The 15,187-nt window shown below is 44.0% G+C and overlaps 1 protein-coding gene across 2 annotated transcripts in view; it reads left to right on the top strand.

The window, feature by feature from the left end:
* The window catches only part of LOC121863770 (protein phosphatase 1 regulatory subunit 3C-B-like), a 33,403-nt gene continuing 18,216 nt past the window's right edge, over nt 1-15,187 (top strand). The window contains exons 1-6 of one of the 2 annotated variants that reach the window (XM_042362559.1): nt 1-157; nt 7,963-8,330; nt 8,669-8,768; nt 9,063-9,200; nt 9,540-9,707; nt 9,973-11,021. In XM_042362559.1, the coding sequence (XP_042218493.1) occupies nt 7,969-8,330; nt 8,669-8,768; nt 9,063-9,200; nt 9,540-9,707; nt 9,973-10,362 (1,158 nt within the window). In that variant the 5' untranslated portion in view covers nt 1-157; nt 7,963-7,968 and the 3' untranslated portion in view covers nt 10,363-11,021. Of the gene's footprint in view, nt 158-1,958; nt 2,120-7,962; nt 8,331-8,668; nt 8,769-9,062; nt 9,201-9,539; nt 9,708-9,972; nt 11,022-15,187 lie in introns of those variants that run through there. The other variant, XM_042362560.1, reaches the window with a different exon arrangement.

Raw genomic sequence — 15,187 nt, 5'->3', positions numbered from 1 at the left:
TGCTACCAGCGAGCAGGAGGAGCGAGTCAGTCTGTAAGGGAGATCAGAGAGTGGTGCACGTGGTAGAAGAAGCTGGTATTGAACGGCTTAGTGTATAAAACTTCGATATCTTTTTCACGGCGTTCTTGTGCTTGTATGACTACAGCTTTATAACATAGTAAGTTACTAGTGCTAGAACACCCCGAGCACATTAGTGATATTCGTGTTGCGGAAGAGTGTGACAGATCTTGTGAATGTTGTGAAGATGACACACACGTCGGCTGAAAACCCCGAAAGTTCCATTTAATTTTTGGCTTTTAAAAGGACGCGAATGTTGGAAGACTTTTAAGTACCATACAAGTTGTACCTTGACGTGTGTTGTAATGTGTGCCTTGAGTGTCTGCCAGTATCTTGATAGTGTTTTATATATTCGTATGACTGTGACCTGTGATAACAAGAACAGGTAAGGTCAAGTGGCTGTGATATTAACAAGTTGTTGCTTGACTTAACGAAACCTGTGAGTGAGTAGCCTCGGCGTCAACCATGTTAGTGTCTGGTGTCACTTATTAATGTTTTGTGAAGTGTTATTTAACCAAGTCAGATGTTTATTTGTCATTATTACATTGGAACCAAGTCTCTTGTTTTGCATGTATGCACAATGTATTAAACCAAGATGCATTTTATCTTATTGAACGCTGAGAATTTAGAAAATCTCAATACAAGACGTAATATGGAATACAATTTGGACTCTGTAATTATTACAATTCTTTACACGGTCATGCATTTTCTCACTCACAAACTTATCCTATACCTCCAGAACGTGGCTAAACCAATGTACAGTTTGCTATAATAATGTAAATTGTTGATGAAATACAGAACATGTACTGTAGTCAAATGAATCTTCACATACAATTAGTTTTAGCGGATTATTTCATTGTAACATAACTGATAGATTAATGTTTACGTTAAGTGTGTTGTTGTAAGTAACGATTGCTGTAACTTTTAAATATGTATTGTACAGGACATTGCTTATATTTGGAGTTTGTTTGATGAAATGTGATGCTGGCAATTACGTTGCGAGTTACTGCGGTGTAATTGCCGAAATTAATTATTGTAATTTTTTAAGTATTGTTGTGTTGAGAATTGTTACAGAGTTGTAAAAATTTCTCTAAATATGGCGATAGTTGTCATGGTAAAAGTTAAGCCCTGCAAACTATATACTGTATATATATAGTATATATATATATATATATATATATATATATATATATATATATATATATATATATATATATATATATATGCTGATAACCACAAGGAAGGAAGAAAACACGAAGTTCCCAAGCGCTTTCGTGTAATTCACATCTTCAGGGGTGAGTACAGATGTGAATTACACGAAAGCGCTTGGGAACTTCGTGTTTTCTTCCTTCCTTGTGGTCATCAGCATATACCTAGATCACGCGCACCTACAGTGATTTACTTGCATATATATATATATATATATATATATATATATATATATATATATATATATATATATATATATATATATATCTTGATAAAATCACACGGGAAAATGGAAACAACGGAGTACCTTAGCTTTCGTCTTTATTCAAGACATCTTCGTAAGAGAGACGTGTAAGTTCCATATTTCATGTAAAATCACACGGGTGACGTTATGGGTGACGTTAGATAACATTCGAAAATAAATCTCGCCAACTGGTGATATTAATGGTTTTGCTAGACTGTGCTGTGGTTGACCTCACTGGCGGTTAGCGGCGGTAGAGGTCACAAGTATAGAGGCGGGATGGGGAGAGAGAGGGGGGGTCATAGAGTGAGGAGGGAGAGAGGGGAGGGGTAATAGAGTGAGGAGGGAGAGAGGGTGCTTCCAGTTCCCTCCCTCCCTACCCCCTCTGATCACAGCGTCACAGCCCTCCCTCCCTCCCTCCCTCGGATGGGTGATTGGTGAACGCCCACAGTTGGACTCGGAGGCTTGAGTGAGTCGCTTGGTGTCAGCACTGGTTCCTGCCATAACCGACCGACCATACACAACTGTGGCTATGTTCTCGCCTATCACACTCAACCATACTGGGACTATTCGCACGATACGAACCATAGTAGTCCTTGAGTACGCCTTAAGGTAAAAAAAGATTATTCGCCATAGTATGTATGTGTGTGTGGGTGGGTGTGTGTGTAATTGTTTTGTTATCTTAGTTTTTTCCAATATTTTTCGGTGCAGGTAGCGTATGTTAGGGTGGTGGTAGCGTATGTTAGGGTGGTGGTAGCTTATGTTAGGGTGCAAGTAGCGTATGTTAGGATGGTGGTAGCTTATGTTAGGATGGTGGTAGCGTATGTTAGGGTGCAGGTAGCGTATGTTAGGATGGTGGTAGCTTATGTTAGGATGGTGGTAGCGTATGTTAGGGTGCAGGTAGCGTATGTTAGGATGGTGGTAGCGTATATGGTGGTAGCGATGTTAGGATGGTGGTAGCGTATGGTGGTAGCGTATGTTAGGGTGGGTAGCGTATGTTAGGGGCAGGTAGCGTATGTTAGGGTATGTTGGTGCAGGTAGCGTATGTTAGGGTGCAGGTAGCGTATGTTAGGATGGTAGCGTATGTTAGGGTGCAGGTAGCGTATGTTAGGATGGTAGCTTATGTTAGATGGTGGTAGCGTATGTTAGGATGGTGGTAGCGTATGTTAGGTGGTGGTTAGGTAGCGTATGTTAGGGTGGTGGTAGCGTATGTTAGGGTGGTGGTAGGTATGTTAGGTGCAGGTAGCGTATGTTAGTGTAACGTATGTTAGGGTGGTGGTAGCGTATGTTAGGGTGCAGGTAGCGTATGTTAGGTGGTAGCGTATGTTAGGGTGCAGGTAGCGTATGTTAGGATGGTGGTAGCGTATGTTAGGATGGTGGTAGCGTATGTTAGGTGCAGGTAGCGTATGTTAGGGGTGGTGTATGTTGGGCGTATGTTAGGGTGGTGGTAAATGTTGCAGGTAGCGTTTGTTAGGATGGTGGTAGCGTATGTTAGGGTGCAGGTAGCGTATGTTATGGTGGTGTTGGGATGGTGGTAGCTATGTTAGGATGGTGGTAGCGTATGTTAGGATGGTGGCAGGTATGTTAGGGTGCAGGTAGCGTATGTTAGGGGTGGTGGTAGCGTATGTTGTTAGGTGTTGCAGGTAGCGTATGTTAGGGTGCAGGTAGTATGTTAGGGTGCAGGTAGCGTATGTTAGGATGGTGGTAGTTAGGTGGTAGTAGCGTATGTTAGGGTGCAGGTAGCGTTATGCAGGTAGCGTGTTAGGATGGTGGTAGCTAGCGTATGTTAGGATGGTGGTAGCGTATGTTAGGATGGTGGTATGTTAGGGTTATAGGTGCAGGTAGCGTATGTTAGGATGGTGGTAGCGTATGTTAGGGTGCAGGTAGCGTATGTTAGGGTGCAGGTAGCGTATGTTAGGATGGTGGTAGCGTATGCTAGGGTGGTGGTAGCGTATGCTAGGGTGGTGGTAGCGTATGTTAGGATGGTGGTAGCGTATGCTAGGGTGCAGGTAGCGTATGTTAGGGTGGTGGTAGCGTATGTTAGGATGATGGTGATAGCATATGTTAGAGTGTTAGGGTGCAGGTAGTATGTTAGGGTGCAGGTAGCGTATGTTAGGATGGTGGTAGTTAGGTGGTAGTAGCGTATGTTAGGGTGCAGGTAGCGTTATGCAGGTAGCGTGTTAGGATGGTGGTAGCTAGCGTATGTTAGGATGGTGGTAGCGTATGTTAGGATGGTGGTATGTTAGGGTTATAGGTGCAGGTAGCGTATGTTAGGATGGTGGTAGCGTATGTTAGGGTGCAGGTAGCGTATGTTAGGGTGCAGGTAGCGTATGTTAGGATGGTGGTAGCGTATGCTAGGGTGGTGGTAGCGTATGCTAGGGTGGTGGTAGCGTATGTTAGGATGGTGGTAGCGTATGCTAGGGTGCAGGTAGCGTATGTTAGGGTGGTGGTAGCGTATGTTAGGATGATGGTGATAGCATATGTTAGAGTGGTGGTGGCAGTCTACTTCAATGTGTCTCACCAGGACAGGACATAGCAACTGTCTCCAAGCACCCGTATCTCACTCCTTTCGTCACGCAGCCAGACTCGAGTTGGTACACTGTAAATTTATAAAAAAAAAAGCAGGGTCTTATAGTGAGAACAGCTGTGGATTGTGTAACGCGAGTGGGTGGATCTGCCTTGAGGTGCTTGTGGCGCAGGAAAAGAGTAAGAGGTAATGCTTTGAGGTGATCAGATAGGTTGGGAGACAAAGACGAAAGACAGACTCCAAAGATGGGTGATTGCTAAGGAAAAGAAATAAGAATGGGGGAGCGAGGAGATATTAGTGCTTGTTGCTGGGGGTAGAGAGAGCGAGCAAGGGAGGGCGTGAAGACTGCTCCACTACGGTCTGCCATGGTAACACCGGAAAAGCTCCACCATGTCTTCCTGGCGTTGCGGCATTGTCTCTGTATTATCGTGTCAGTGGCCATATTGGTGTTCGGTCCATTGTAAACAAACCGTGAGAACCAGGGGTACTAGATTCATTCCCATTTGGTTTGTTTATATTACTTGTGTTTTTATAAAGGTAAATCTAACATAATCTTTATCACCTTTATTATTTTGGTGGAGGGACTTAGAAATTTCAGTGCTGGAGTTATTGTCTACACACAGTCCTAGGCGTGGCGGTACAGTCTAAGCCAACTGTTCGAGACCATAGTGCGCTGGGGCTGAGGAAATATCCCAAGTCATCTCATAAAGGTTACAGTATGTGACATGATCGGATACCCTCCCGAACACCTCGTGATGGGGGATGAGAAAGTTGTATAATTTTTTCTCCGATGACATCGACAACCGAACTTTTTTATTTAAATACAATAATCCTGAAATGTTTATAAATTTATTAGTGTGTACGTGACGAGGTTTTCTGACCCTGGGCGGCGCGCTGTGTTAGTGAGTGTGCGCGTGGGTAAGTTTGTTTTCAGAGACCAGTGTGTGTATACTGTATAGTGCGGGTGAGGTGTTTCTCTGAAGTCACATATCGCCATACAATTTAAGCAGTACCTGAAAGCTTCGTTATGAGTGTTTAATTCCTGTGAATAAACCTTCGCTCAAAAATGTTTACTAGAGATTAACGTAAAACAGCTCTAGTAGATTTACTTTACGACAGACTGAAATAAAACGTAATTGAGTTATATGTAGCAACCCGCAAGACTGCTCGATTTATTCCCGATTATATTTGCGAGTCAAATTGAAGGAGATAGAGAGAGAGAGGAAATGGTGGGTTCGGGAGTCTTTTTTCTGTGTATCGTGTTCCTGATCATTATATTGGAAGCTCCGTCAACCGATATGTGATGTAATCCTATCCACTACTAAATTAAATATTACTGGATTTATCGAGCGTAAGGCGGATAAACTAAGTGTATTGTGACTCGTGGCCTGAAAGATATTGGTTTGGTTATTAAGATTGGGTATGTGTGTGTGTGTATGTTTTGGATACGTATACCTGAAGGGACTTTGTAAACACCAACACCCCACACTTGTCAACCCAGCCAATCCTTCCTTCACATCACCACCATGATCACCTATGGTCAGAGTTCAAGGGTTGAATTCTTCTATAGTGATTCTTGGGGTTTATCTTTCAACATATTTTCACAACTCAAGTACGGAACAAGTCTCGGTATAGTTTTGACTCCATTTATTCGGGTTTGGGATGGCCATTAGGTAAATTTAGGATACTTCAGGGTGGCGGTGGTAGACTAACGACATCCACCATTAATTAATACTGATCTACGCAACACTGCAAGTTACCACCACCACCACCAACGATGCTTTACAATTACGTTAGTGCCAATATTTACAGTCACGTCATCACCGAAACTGCATAACAATTAAGTAAGCGTCAACAATGCATTAACAATTACGTAACTATAATATTACATTGCCAACAAATCACCTGAATAGCAAGTAACACTACAGATTGTGTTATCATTGCATACAAGGATTATTGGCCACACCTACGATGAAACACAGGTAATGGCTGCTCCTACGCTAGTTTTACCTGGAAATTCATCTCTGTTCCTCATTATTGCGTTTCATCAGCAGGTGTGGGTACGTGAGAGGGGGGGGGGGACTAGGTATGAAAGGTGTTTGTTGAGGCACGGGCGTTATTTTCGTCTGGGTGTGCACTTGTCTGGCCCTATTAAGACGAGAGGTTTTCTGTGTGTTGTGGGAGATGGTGGACGCTGCCTAGACCAGTGCAAATTGGCGCCTGTTTATTTCTGACAACGGAAACGACATAACCTGGTTTAACTACCCTTGTCTTAAACCAAACTAAACCCACCTTCACCAAAACTTCAAATTTACCTAAACCAAACTTTATCTTTTAATATAAATAACTACACTCAACCACGTCACCCAGCAGATGCGTTTCACCGAAAATTTTAATCTCATAAAAATGAACCCCGGAAGTGTTTAATTTGTTCCAAAATCAGGATCTTTTAATTACTTTTCACCAAAAATTTTATCCGTTTTCTCTTTGTTTCGTTACTATTTTTATTATATATTTATTATATATATATTTTTTTATTATCACAGGCATTTTTTATTACTTAGTGTTAATTATTATTTATTATAATTGAAACTACATAGACTAAGACACTGGTGAACTGGAAGGCGTTTAGGTGACCACATGAGTGTTGTCTGGTAAGGTGTTGTCTGGTAAGGTGTTGTCTCGACCTTGCAACATCCGGCCAGGTGCACCAGACACACCCGCCCGGCCGGCTAGTGTTTATGGCCTGATAGAACCGTCTCCGATACTTGACCTTACACAATGGTATACGTCTCTCTCTCTCTATCTCAAGTAATTACAGGTAGGGTTTCGTCATTGTACAGTCAGGCAGACAAACGAACAGAAAGACACAGCGTCAAGAGTGCACACAGCGAAAGTCTGGAAAGATATGGAAGGTCGACCTTGTGTGTGTGTGGCAGCCGCGGGCACACCTCCCACAGGAAAATTATGTGATAACGGGAGAGCGTGCGGAAGTAACTTTGTTTTTGTGGGAAAAATAACGCACCGTTGTTTACCCAAGAGGAAGCGAATGTGGAAAATAGGAAGAAAGAGGAAATTAAGGGATGAGGAGAAAAGAAGGAAGAGGGAGGGAATGGTAGGTCGAGTCACATGACTTCAGGTTATAATTGATACATGACGTCACTCAGTATTCATGACGTCATCAAATGAATCGTACCAATCGTCTTTAAGAAGCTGCCAGAGAGGAGGAGGAGGCTGGGGGAAGGGGTAGGGTAAGGTACAGGGGGAAGGGGTAGGGTAAGGTACAGGGGGAAGGGGTAGGGTAAGGTACAGGGGGAAGTTAGAAATGTAATTAAGAAATCAGGTTAAGATAAAACGAGTCAAAGTATTATGTAAAAAAAATAAAGGGTTAAACTTCCTGTTAAAGGGTTACTGATAAGGGTTAAACTTAAGAAAGGGTTAGGGACAAAAAGGGGTTAGAATTCATGAGTGTATGATGATTATTTCTACACCTGACCACCGGGAAGGACTAAACTGAAGGTGAGGGAAGATTATAGACCTGTACATAACGACGTAAGATAATGTTGACAACGATACGAAAGATAAAAATCCGGATGATAAAAAGAGGATGTGGCCACGGGGGGGAGGGGGGTTATCATCATCAGTGGACCGACAAATTAGTTATCACTGTCCATAATGTCATGGTACATCAACGGTTATCAAATCATTATGTGTATGATGATTTGTTATATTTGTTTGTGTTATATTCGTTATGCTCTCTCTCTCTCTCTCTCTCTCTCTCTCGTATCTGGCAATGTTCACTTTATATTTAGGTTAGGTTAGCAGTAATGTATTTAATCTTCAGGTGAAATAAGCTCAAGGGCGGAGGTATACTAATCTCTATATGAATCCCCCGTGTTAATTCCTATGTCCTGGGCCTTCTCTCTAGGGCCTGATGACAACTTTGATGATGCCGAGTGACTATGGTGTGGAGATGTTCCTTGGGTCGTCCCCAGTTCTTACCTCCGGGTACCTCGCCTCCCAGCCCTTCCTCCATGACTACCCTAGACTGACACCACTCCAGGCAGCTCCCCTACAGACGACACCAGTCCAGTCGACGCCCCTCCACAACATATGGGGCGGCAGCAGCCAGTCATGCGGCACTACCCTCACCACTAGTAGTTTTCGGAGCAACTGTGATAGCCAACTCTTCTCCTCCTCTCCTTTGTCCTCCTCCTCCATACCCTTGTCCTCCTCTTCCTTTTCCTCTTCCACCTCCTGCTACAGCAACAACTTCATCCCAAGAAGCAGTTTTAGGTGAGTCTTGTCATAGTCGCTACATAATCTTACTACTGAACTATAAATATAACTTCATTTAGGTTCTTTGTATAGAGAAGCTTCAGGTGTGATGAATACTTTGAAATGTGTGTAATAAATATTGTGTTTTGAATTAGTGTTATACAGTGAAACCTCTATTTAACGGACAACATGGAGGAAAGTCCGTTTTATCGAGGGTTCGTTAGATGTGAAACCTCCCCATCTAACGGATTAGTATATGAAGAGAAAAGTTCGTTATATGGAGGTTTCACTGTACATAAAGTCCCTTGAAAAGAATCCCTCGTGTAAATCCTGGATGGTGTTGTGGTTCCCTACAGGTCCAGTGGTCGACGGTCGCCTCAGAAAAAAAAAGTAGAGACACTACCCTTCCTGCCCATCAAGTCCTGCCTGGTGGCCCGTCAGGAGGAGGAAGTGGAGGTAAGACTCACCATCTCAGTTTGTCTTGATGGTATGGGACAACTTCTACTGCAGTTTAAAAAAAAAAAAAAAAATTGATAAATATTTCCGTATATACATGCACCCTCACATGGATACAAAAAAAGGTTAGTTTAGTTATAATAATGGTAGGAATCATGATGTTGTCTTTATTGATGTTTAAAAAGAAAAAAAGGTTCATGATGACGTAATTTAAAGGTAAAAAGTGTGAAAAAAATATCTAGTGCAAATGTTCACCTGTGGGGGTATAAAATAGGTCTTATTCTGGTGTTGTAGGAAGGCGCCATCTCCCCCACCCGGCTAAAGAAGAAGGTAGTGTTCGCAGACACCAGAGGACACCCACTGACTGAGGTCCGTGTCCTCACCGAGCGTCCAGATTGTCCCCCAAGATGGTCGGCAGACTTCTTAGAACAGGTAAAGGTCTCATTATCTCACCTGGAATGTTTTACCTGCCCTAATCCTGTCCGTGTTTACACCTGTCCTTAAACCTACAAGGGACGAAGGAAGAAGACTATCCTAGCCTAGCCTAATTCCTAAATACCTGTGTGTTCAATTTAAGTACGAAATTTACAACAAAAACTTTTTCGTAATAATTTTTCAGGTACGTTATTCTTAAATATTATTTACTATATTTTTTTTTTCATTCATTTCAATATTTTTTTACCTCGTTCAATTACCTGTATATAGTTCGTTAGCACTATTCACCTGACGAAGATTTTGTCATATTCATTTGCTTGTGTGTATTTGTCTCAGGTAACCAGAGGCGCCAAGGCAGAAGCGGTGTGTGACCAGTGGGAGTTGGCCTTCCCCCAGCCAGCCTCTGACTACCTGGGCATGAAGGCCAGATTGGAAAATGACTACATCTCTCTAGAAAATGTTGTCATTAAGGAATCCGAGAACAGAGTAGCGGGCACAGTTAAGGTGAGCTTCTGTGACTTGTCAGGTGTGCGGGTGATAAATGGTGGTGGTGGTTAATAGGTGCGTTGGTGATTAATGGTGGTAGTTGTTAGTAGGTGTGTTATTACCGGTGATTGATGGTTGTGGTAGTTAGAGTAGGTTATGTCTCAATGTTAGGATTGATGCAAATTGATAGGCGTTTATTACTCACCTGTAAACAATGAGTGATAAAAGGTTTCTGGGTAATCCGTTGACACACCTGTTCCTCTCTCTGTCTCCCCCACAATAGGTCCGAAATCTATCCTTCCATAAGAGTGTTAAAGTGAGATACACCATCAACAATTGGACGACTCATGAGGACGTCGAGGGAGAGTTCGTACCGTCACTGTCCACCGCTACGGGAGCCTCTTACGACCTCTATGACACCTTCTCCTTCAGCTTGCCCCTGCCAGGATCCACACAGGCCGACAAGCTGGAGTTCTGCGTGTGCTTCAAGAGCGAGATTGGGGAGTACTGGGACAACAACAACAACAAGAATTACGTGATTGTTTCCTTTCGACCCAAGACCGCCGCGGCGCAAGAGTTAAAACCCAAAGACGTGTTTGATGTGAACTTAGACTCTTGGACCGAGTTCGCTTCCTGGAACCACCTAGACATCAATGGTTCGCCTTACTGGTGAACGCGAGGAGGAGGGTTGGTTCGAGATGATGGCACACGGTGATCGAACCCCTTCCCCCCACTTACCGGTGTTAGCTAGATAACACTGGTCTGGTGGTGCTACTTGTCCTTAATTCAATGTTTTATCGATTTGTGCATAAGCAGATATTATTCATGGTTCGTTAAATAAATAAATGAAGAAGGTGTGAATAATAGAACATTCACAGAGTTTAATGCATCTATCGTAAAACCATGTATAATAATATTAATAATAATAATAATAGTAATGATGATAATGATAAGAGTGTCTCGGAGTTAGCGGCTAGATGATAAATATAGTGGATGTGATGTTGGAAAAAAGAATGGTATTAGTAGTGGTCATACATGGCGGCGTAGTGGTGTATTCCTACTGCTCACCACCACCATACGGCCAATCGCCACCGCCCACACGCCCCTCACCACTATACACTCCTGGCCTAATGGGGAGGAGGAGGAGGAGGGGCGTCACCTGGGTGGTATGATGAGGATTATTACCCTTCCATTAAGCTACACCGCCACCCACCAGCAGGAGCACCACGTCGGTGTCCAGGGAGAAGGAGAGCCTCGTCGGACACCAGATGCAGGACGTGTACTACTGGGACGGGGAAGATCTTTTCTAGCGGGACAGGAGCGCTGCTGTAGGTGAGTAACCAACCCTGTCTCTGTCTTGTTTATTTTGTGATACTGTTTGTGTTGGCGAGTGTTTACATGACCATTTGCCTGTCTGAAACCTGGCTCTGTCTGTGTGTGATTCCTTGTGGCAGCTGGTCTTGGAGTCAGGTGAGAGGCGTCAAGATGCCGCATTGGCAGAAATGTCCTCTTTGTCCCGGCACGTGCTTCCTCCACCACCCCCACTACCCCACCCCCAATGCTGAAATCTAGGTTACTTAAGCATATGTAAACCTTATAATTCTAAATCATGTAAAAGTCACTGATGGATAACGACGCCACCATGTCTTGCGTAATCCAGTTGCTACAGAGGACAATGTTGTGTATATGTGTGTGGCGAATACCCTCTTCAACACGACCGCCACTGCCTCCATTGTGCCCTTGGTGACCTCAATTCCTGTAATCCAGAAAATACACAGTGTTCATGATACAGCTGGAACCACTGTACCATGTGTTGTGAACAAGGAGCCATAACGGGTGTTGATTGGCGGCGGCGGGTGGTGGTATCGGGGTCAGGACGTGTGGTGCAATTGAGCGTTAGGGCCAGCAGGACAGAAACTCGTTTGCTTTCATGAGTTCTTTTGTTTTCTAACTTCTTGTTTGTGTTGTGAAGTCGACGTTGGGCAGAACTATAGTGTTGATCGGTAATGTTCACCTTTTTGTACCCCCCCGCCTCCAAATCACTCCACCCCCTCCCCACACACTCCACCCTCACACTTGGCAAGAATCAGGAATAATAATATGTTGACAAGCACAATTTTGGTTATTTGGTGGATCAGGGAAGGTGGTGGAGGGTGAGCTTGTCTTAGGTGGAGGGTGAGCTTGTCTTAGGTGGAGGGTGAGCTTGTCTTAGTCTGGGTACTGATAGTGAAGCGCTGATGTAGCTGCTCTTGCTGATGTAGTGAGGTTGGCTTCTTGTTTATACAGGAGGGAAGTGTTGCTGGCTGCTGATTCTGGTGGACACAAGGCCAGGGTCATTGTTTGGTGAATGTGGTACCTGAAATCACTACAGATACCCAATTAACACACAAACACACAACCAAAACCCAGATCACTGTACCATCTTTTGAACCCCCAGATGTCACACACTGATCTCACTCTCTAACCTAAATACCAGACAGATATATTTGGCCAAAATCGTCGACGCTTTTGGTCTACTTATGTGATGATGTTGATGGCTTCTTGTGTTACCCTTGACAAGGATGATAAGCTGGAGTGTAGGAGACGGTGTAGGTGTTGTTGCTTAGACGCTCCAGATGGGAAGTAAACAAAGGAACAGAAGTTGAGAAAAAAAGGCAAAAAATAAAGTCGTTGTAATAAGTGTAATGGAATGATAAGTACGATAAATAAGTATAAGTATGCAGGATAAATATGATAAGTATGATAAATAAGTATAAGTATGTATGATAAGTTTGATAAATACGTAAGAAATGATTACACCTGAAGCCACTTTGTTCACCTGATGTGACGTGATCTCATACAACAAGGGACTGTAAACCTCCCACCCTGTCCACCCACTCAATCCCCTCCTCCACCCACTCAACCCCCTCCTCCACCCACTCATCTCCCACTCAACCCCCTCCTCCGCCCACTCAACCCCCTCCTCCGCCCACTCAATCCCCTCCTCCACCCCTCAACTCAATCCCCTCCTCCACCCACTCAACCCCTTCTCCACCCACTCAACCCCCCTCCTCCACCCCTCCTCCACCCTCAACCCCCTCCTCCACCCCCTCCTCCACCCACTCAATCCTCCTCCACCCTCCAACCCCTCCTCCACCCACTCAACCCCTTCTCCACCCACTCATCCCCCACTCAACCCCCTCCTCCGCCCACTCAATCCCCTCCTCCGCCCTCCAATCCCCTCCTCCACCCTCCAACCCCTTCTCACCCACTCAACCCCTCCTCCACCCCTCCACCCACTCATCCCCCTCCTCCACCCCTCATCCCCTCCTCCACCCCTCATCCCCTCCTCCACCCACTCATCCCCTCCACCCCTCATCCCCCTCATCCACCCTCATCCCCTCCTCCACCCTCAACCCCTTCTCCCACCCTCGCCTCCTCCACCCCTCCTCCCCTCCAACCCTCAACCCCTCCTCCCCACAGCCAGAAGGAAGGCGTGGGTAGCGAGGATAAAATATATACCACACTTGTAAGGAACATTTCAACACCTTTCGGTACGAGACGTGTGATTGGGGGGAACTCCACCCTCATTCTTGGCACCTCATCTTTCCCTCCCCCCCTCTCCTCGGCTATCTTGAGACCCCCATCTGCAGAGACGTAGTGTGGTAGTGAACAAGCAGACTGATCTTATTCTCAATCCTCTGTAGCTACGAGTCTTGTGCTACGTAAATTTCATGGGCTTGGGAGGCGGAGGTGGATTTGTAATTTGAAGTTTTTGTATTCATGGGCACGGGGATTAGTATTCATGAGATAGATTGGAAATATTGAGCTGATTGGTAAAAAGGTTTCTGTGTTCACGGCCATGGAAGGAAGGGATTGGAGAATGGAATTGCGTGTATGAGAACTGTAATGAATAGAGAATTAGTAGATGATGATAAAGGAATACAAGGAGAAATTGAGAGAAGTAATAACTATAAATGGGTTTAATTAGGTGGAGGGAAGGGAGTTACTTATAAGAGGGGAGATATTATAAAGTAGAGGGTTATGTAAAAATGTGAATTGCGTACGTGTTGCAGGATGTCATGTGTTGCAGAACGTGTCATGTGTTGCAGAGTGTGTATGGTATGTTGCATGGTACAGTAGGTCAAAATATGTTGCAGGGTGTGTTTATATTTCTCGTAGGGTGTTTTTTGTATGTTGCAGCGGGTGGTAAATCAGTGTTTCAGGGTCTTTCAATATGTCTCAGGGGTTAGTAGCAGTAAGAAGACATAAGTGCGCTTCATGGCTGGCATCTCTGGTGTGGTGGCGTGTATACGAGAAACACTGCATGTTAAAGAGGCGTGAGAGTTGACTACAGTAGACTTAAAAGGTGCCAAGACAGCTGCTAAAAATGTGGGGTGGGGGGGGGCGGGGTCTCACAGGTCACTAAACACGAAAAGAACCCACCAAATTTGTTTTCTCTTTCTCTGTTTTGATGTTGCAGGTGAAAAGTGTGTGTGGACCAAGATGTTTATTGTGGTTGTGTGGGCCTAGATGTTGATGTTTACTGTGTGTGTGTCAGTGACTATAACATCCTCCTCCGTAACACAAGGCTAGAGGTGATGTTGCGTTGTATTCTACCTTATACACACACACACACACACTCACACTCACACTCAAACACACTCACACTCACACACTTACTCACTGACTAACTCCCCTTACCTCCCACTCTCCCACTCAAACCCTGAACTAAACACCTCAAAAATGGCTTCAAATTTTACACACATACTTTTAACATACACGATTCCTAAATTAGATCGATAACTTCTCTTGCGTGAATCAGGAGGTAAAAGAATTAACATAAATGAGCCTTTGTTTATCAGGTATTTCATTAGACACACTTCCTCCTTCGACGCTACTGCCACCTGGTCCCCCCCCCCCCCCAACACACGTTCTTGTCCCTGGGATTAATCTGGATTGAACTGTGGCTGGATTAACTGTGGATTATCATGGCCCGGATTAATCATGTGGTAATTTGGAGAGTGATTCACATTTTTTTTTTGGGAGGGTGTGATTTTTAAGTTATTTTTTTAGCTCTTTATTTGTTATTTATTTATGAGGAGGGAAGTTATTTGTTTCTGTATGTGATGTTTGTGTGGATGTGTGTGTGTGTTTGTTTTAGTGGTTGTATGTATTGTTATTGTTGTTTTTGTTGTGGTTGTTGTTGTAGAAGTAGACAACTCTTGATAATGACATATACTTGTTCTTTTCTTGTACATTGTTGATGGATAAATATTTCTTACCTACTGCTGTAATTTTATCCTTGTTGTTGTAGTGGTGGTGGTGGTGGTGAGCTTGATGACTTCATTGTATGTTAAGAATTTGGGGTCAGTGGGCATTCAATCTGAGTGGGTGTATCTATTTGTGTGTGTCTATATTTGTGTGTGTGTGTGTGTGTGTGTGTGTGTTTAGGGTACCTCCGATTGGTAAGGAATTTACACCAGTACACCCAGTAACCCTCGGTATAAGCTTCAGGC

This window comes from Homarus americanus, unplaced genomic scaffold (genome assembly GCF_018991925.1).
Source record: "Homarus americanus isolate GMGI-L3 unplaced genomic scaffold, GMGI_Hamer_2.0 scaffold48354, whole genome shotgun sequence".
In the NCBI taxonomy this organism is placed as follows: domain Eukaryota; kingdom Metazoa; phylum Arthropoda; class Malacostraca; order Decapoda; family Nephropidae; genus Homarus; species Homarus americanus.
Note: the sequence above shows the minus strand (reverse complement) of the source record. Positions and strands in the feature narration are given on the sequence as shown.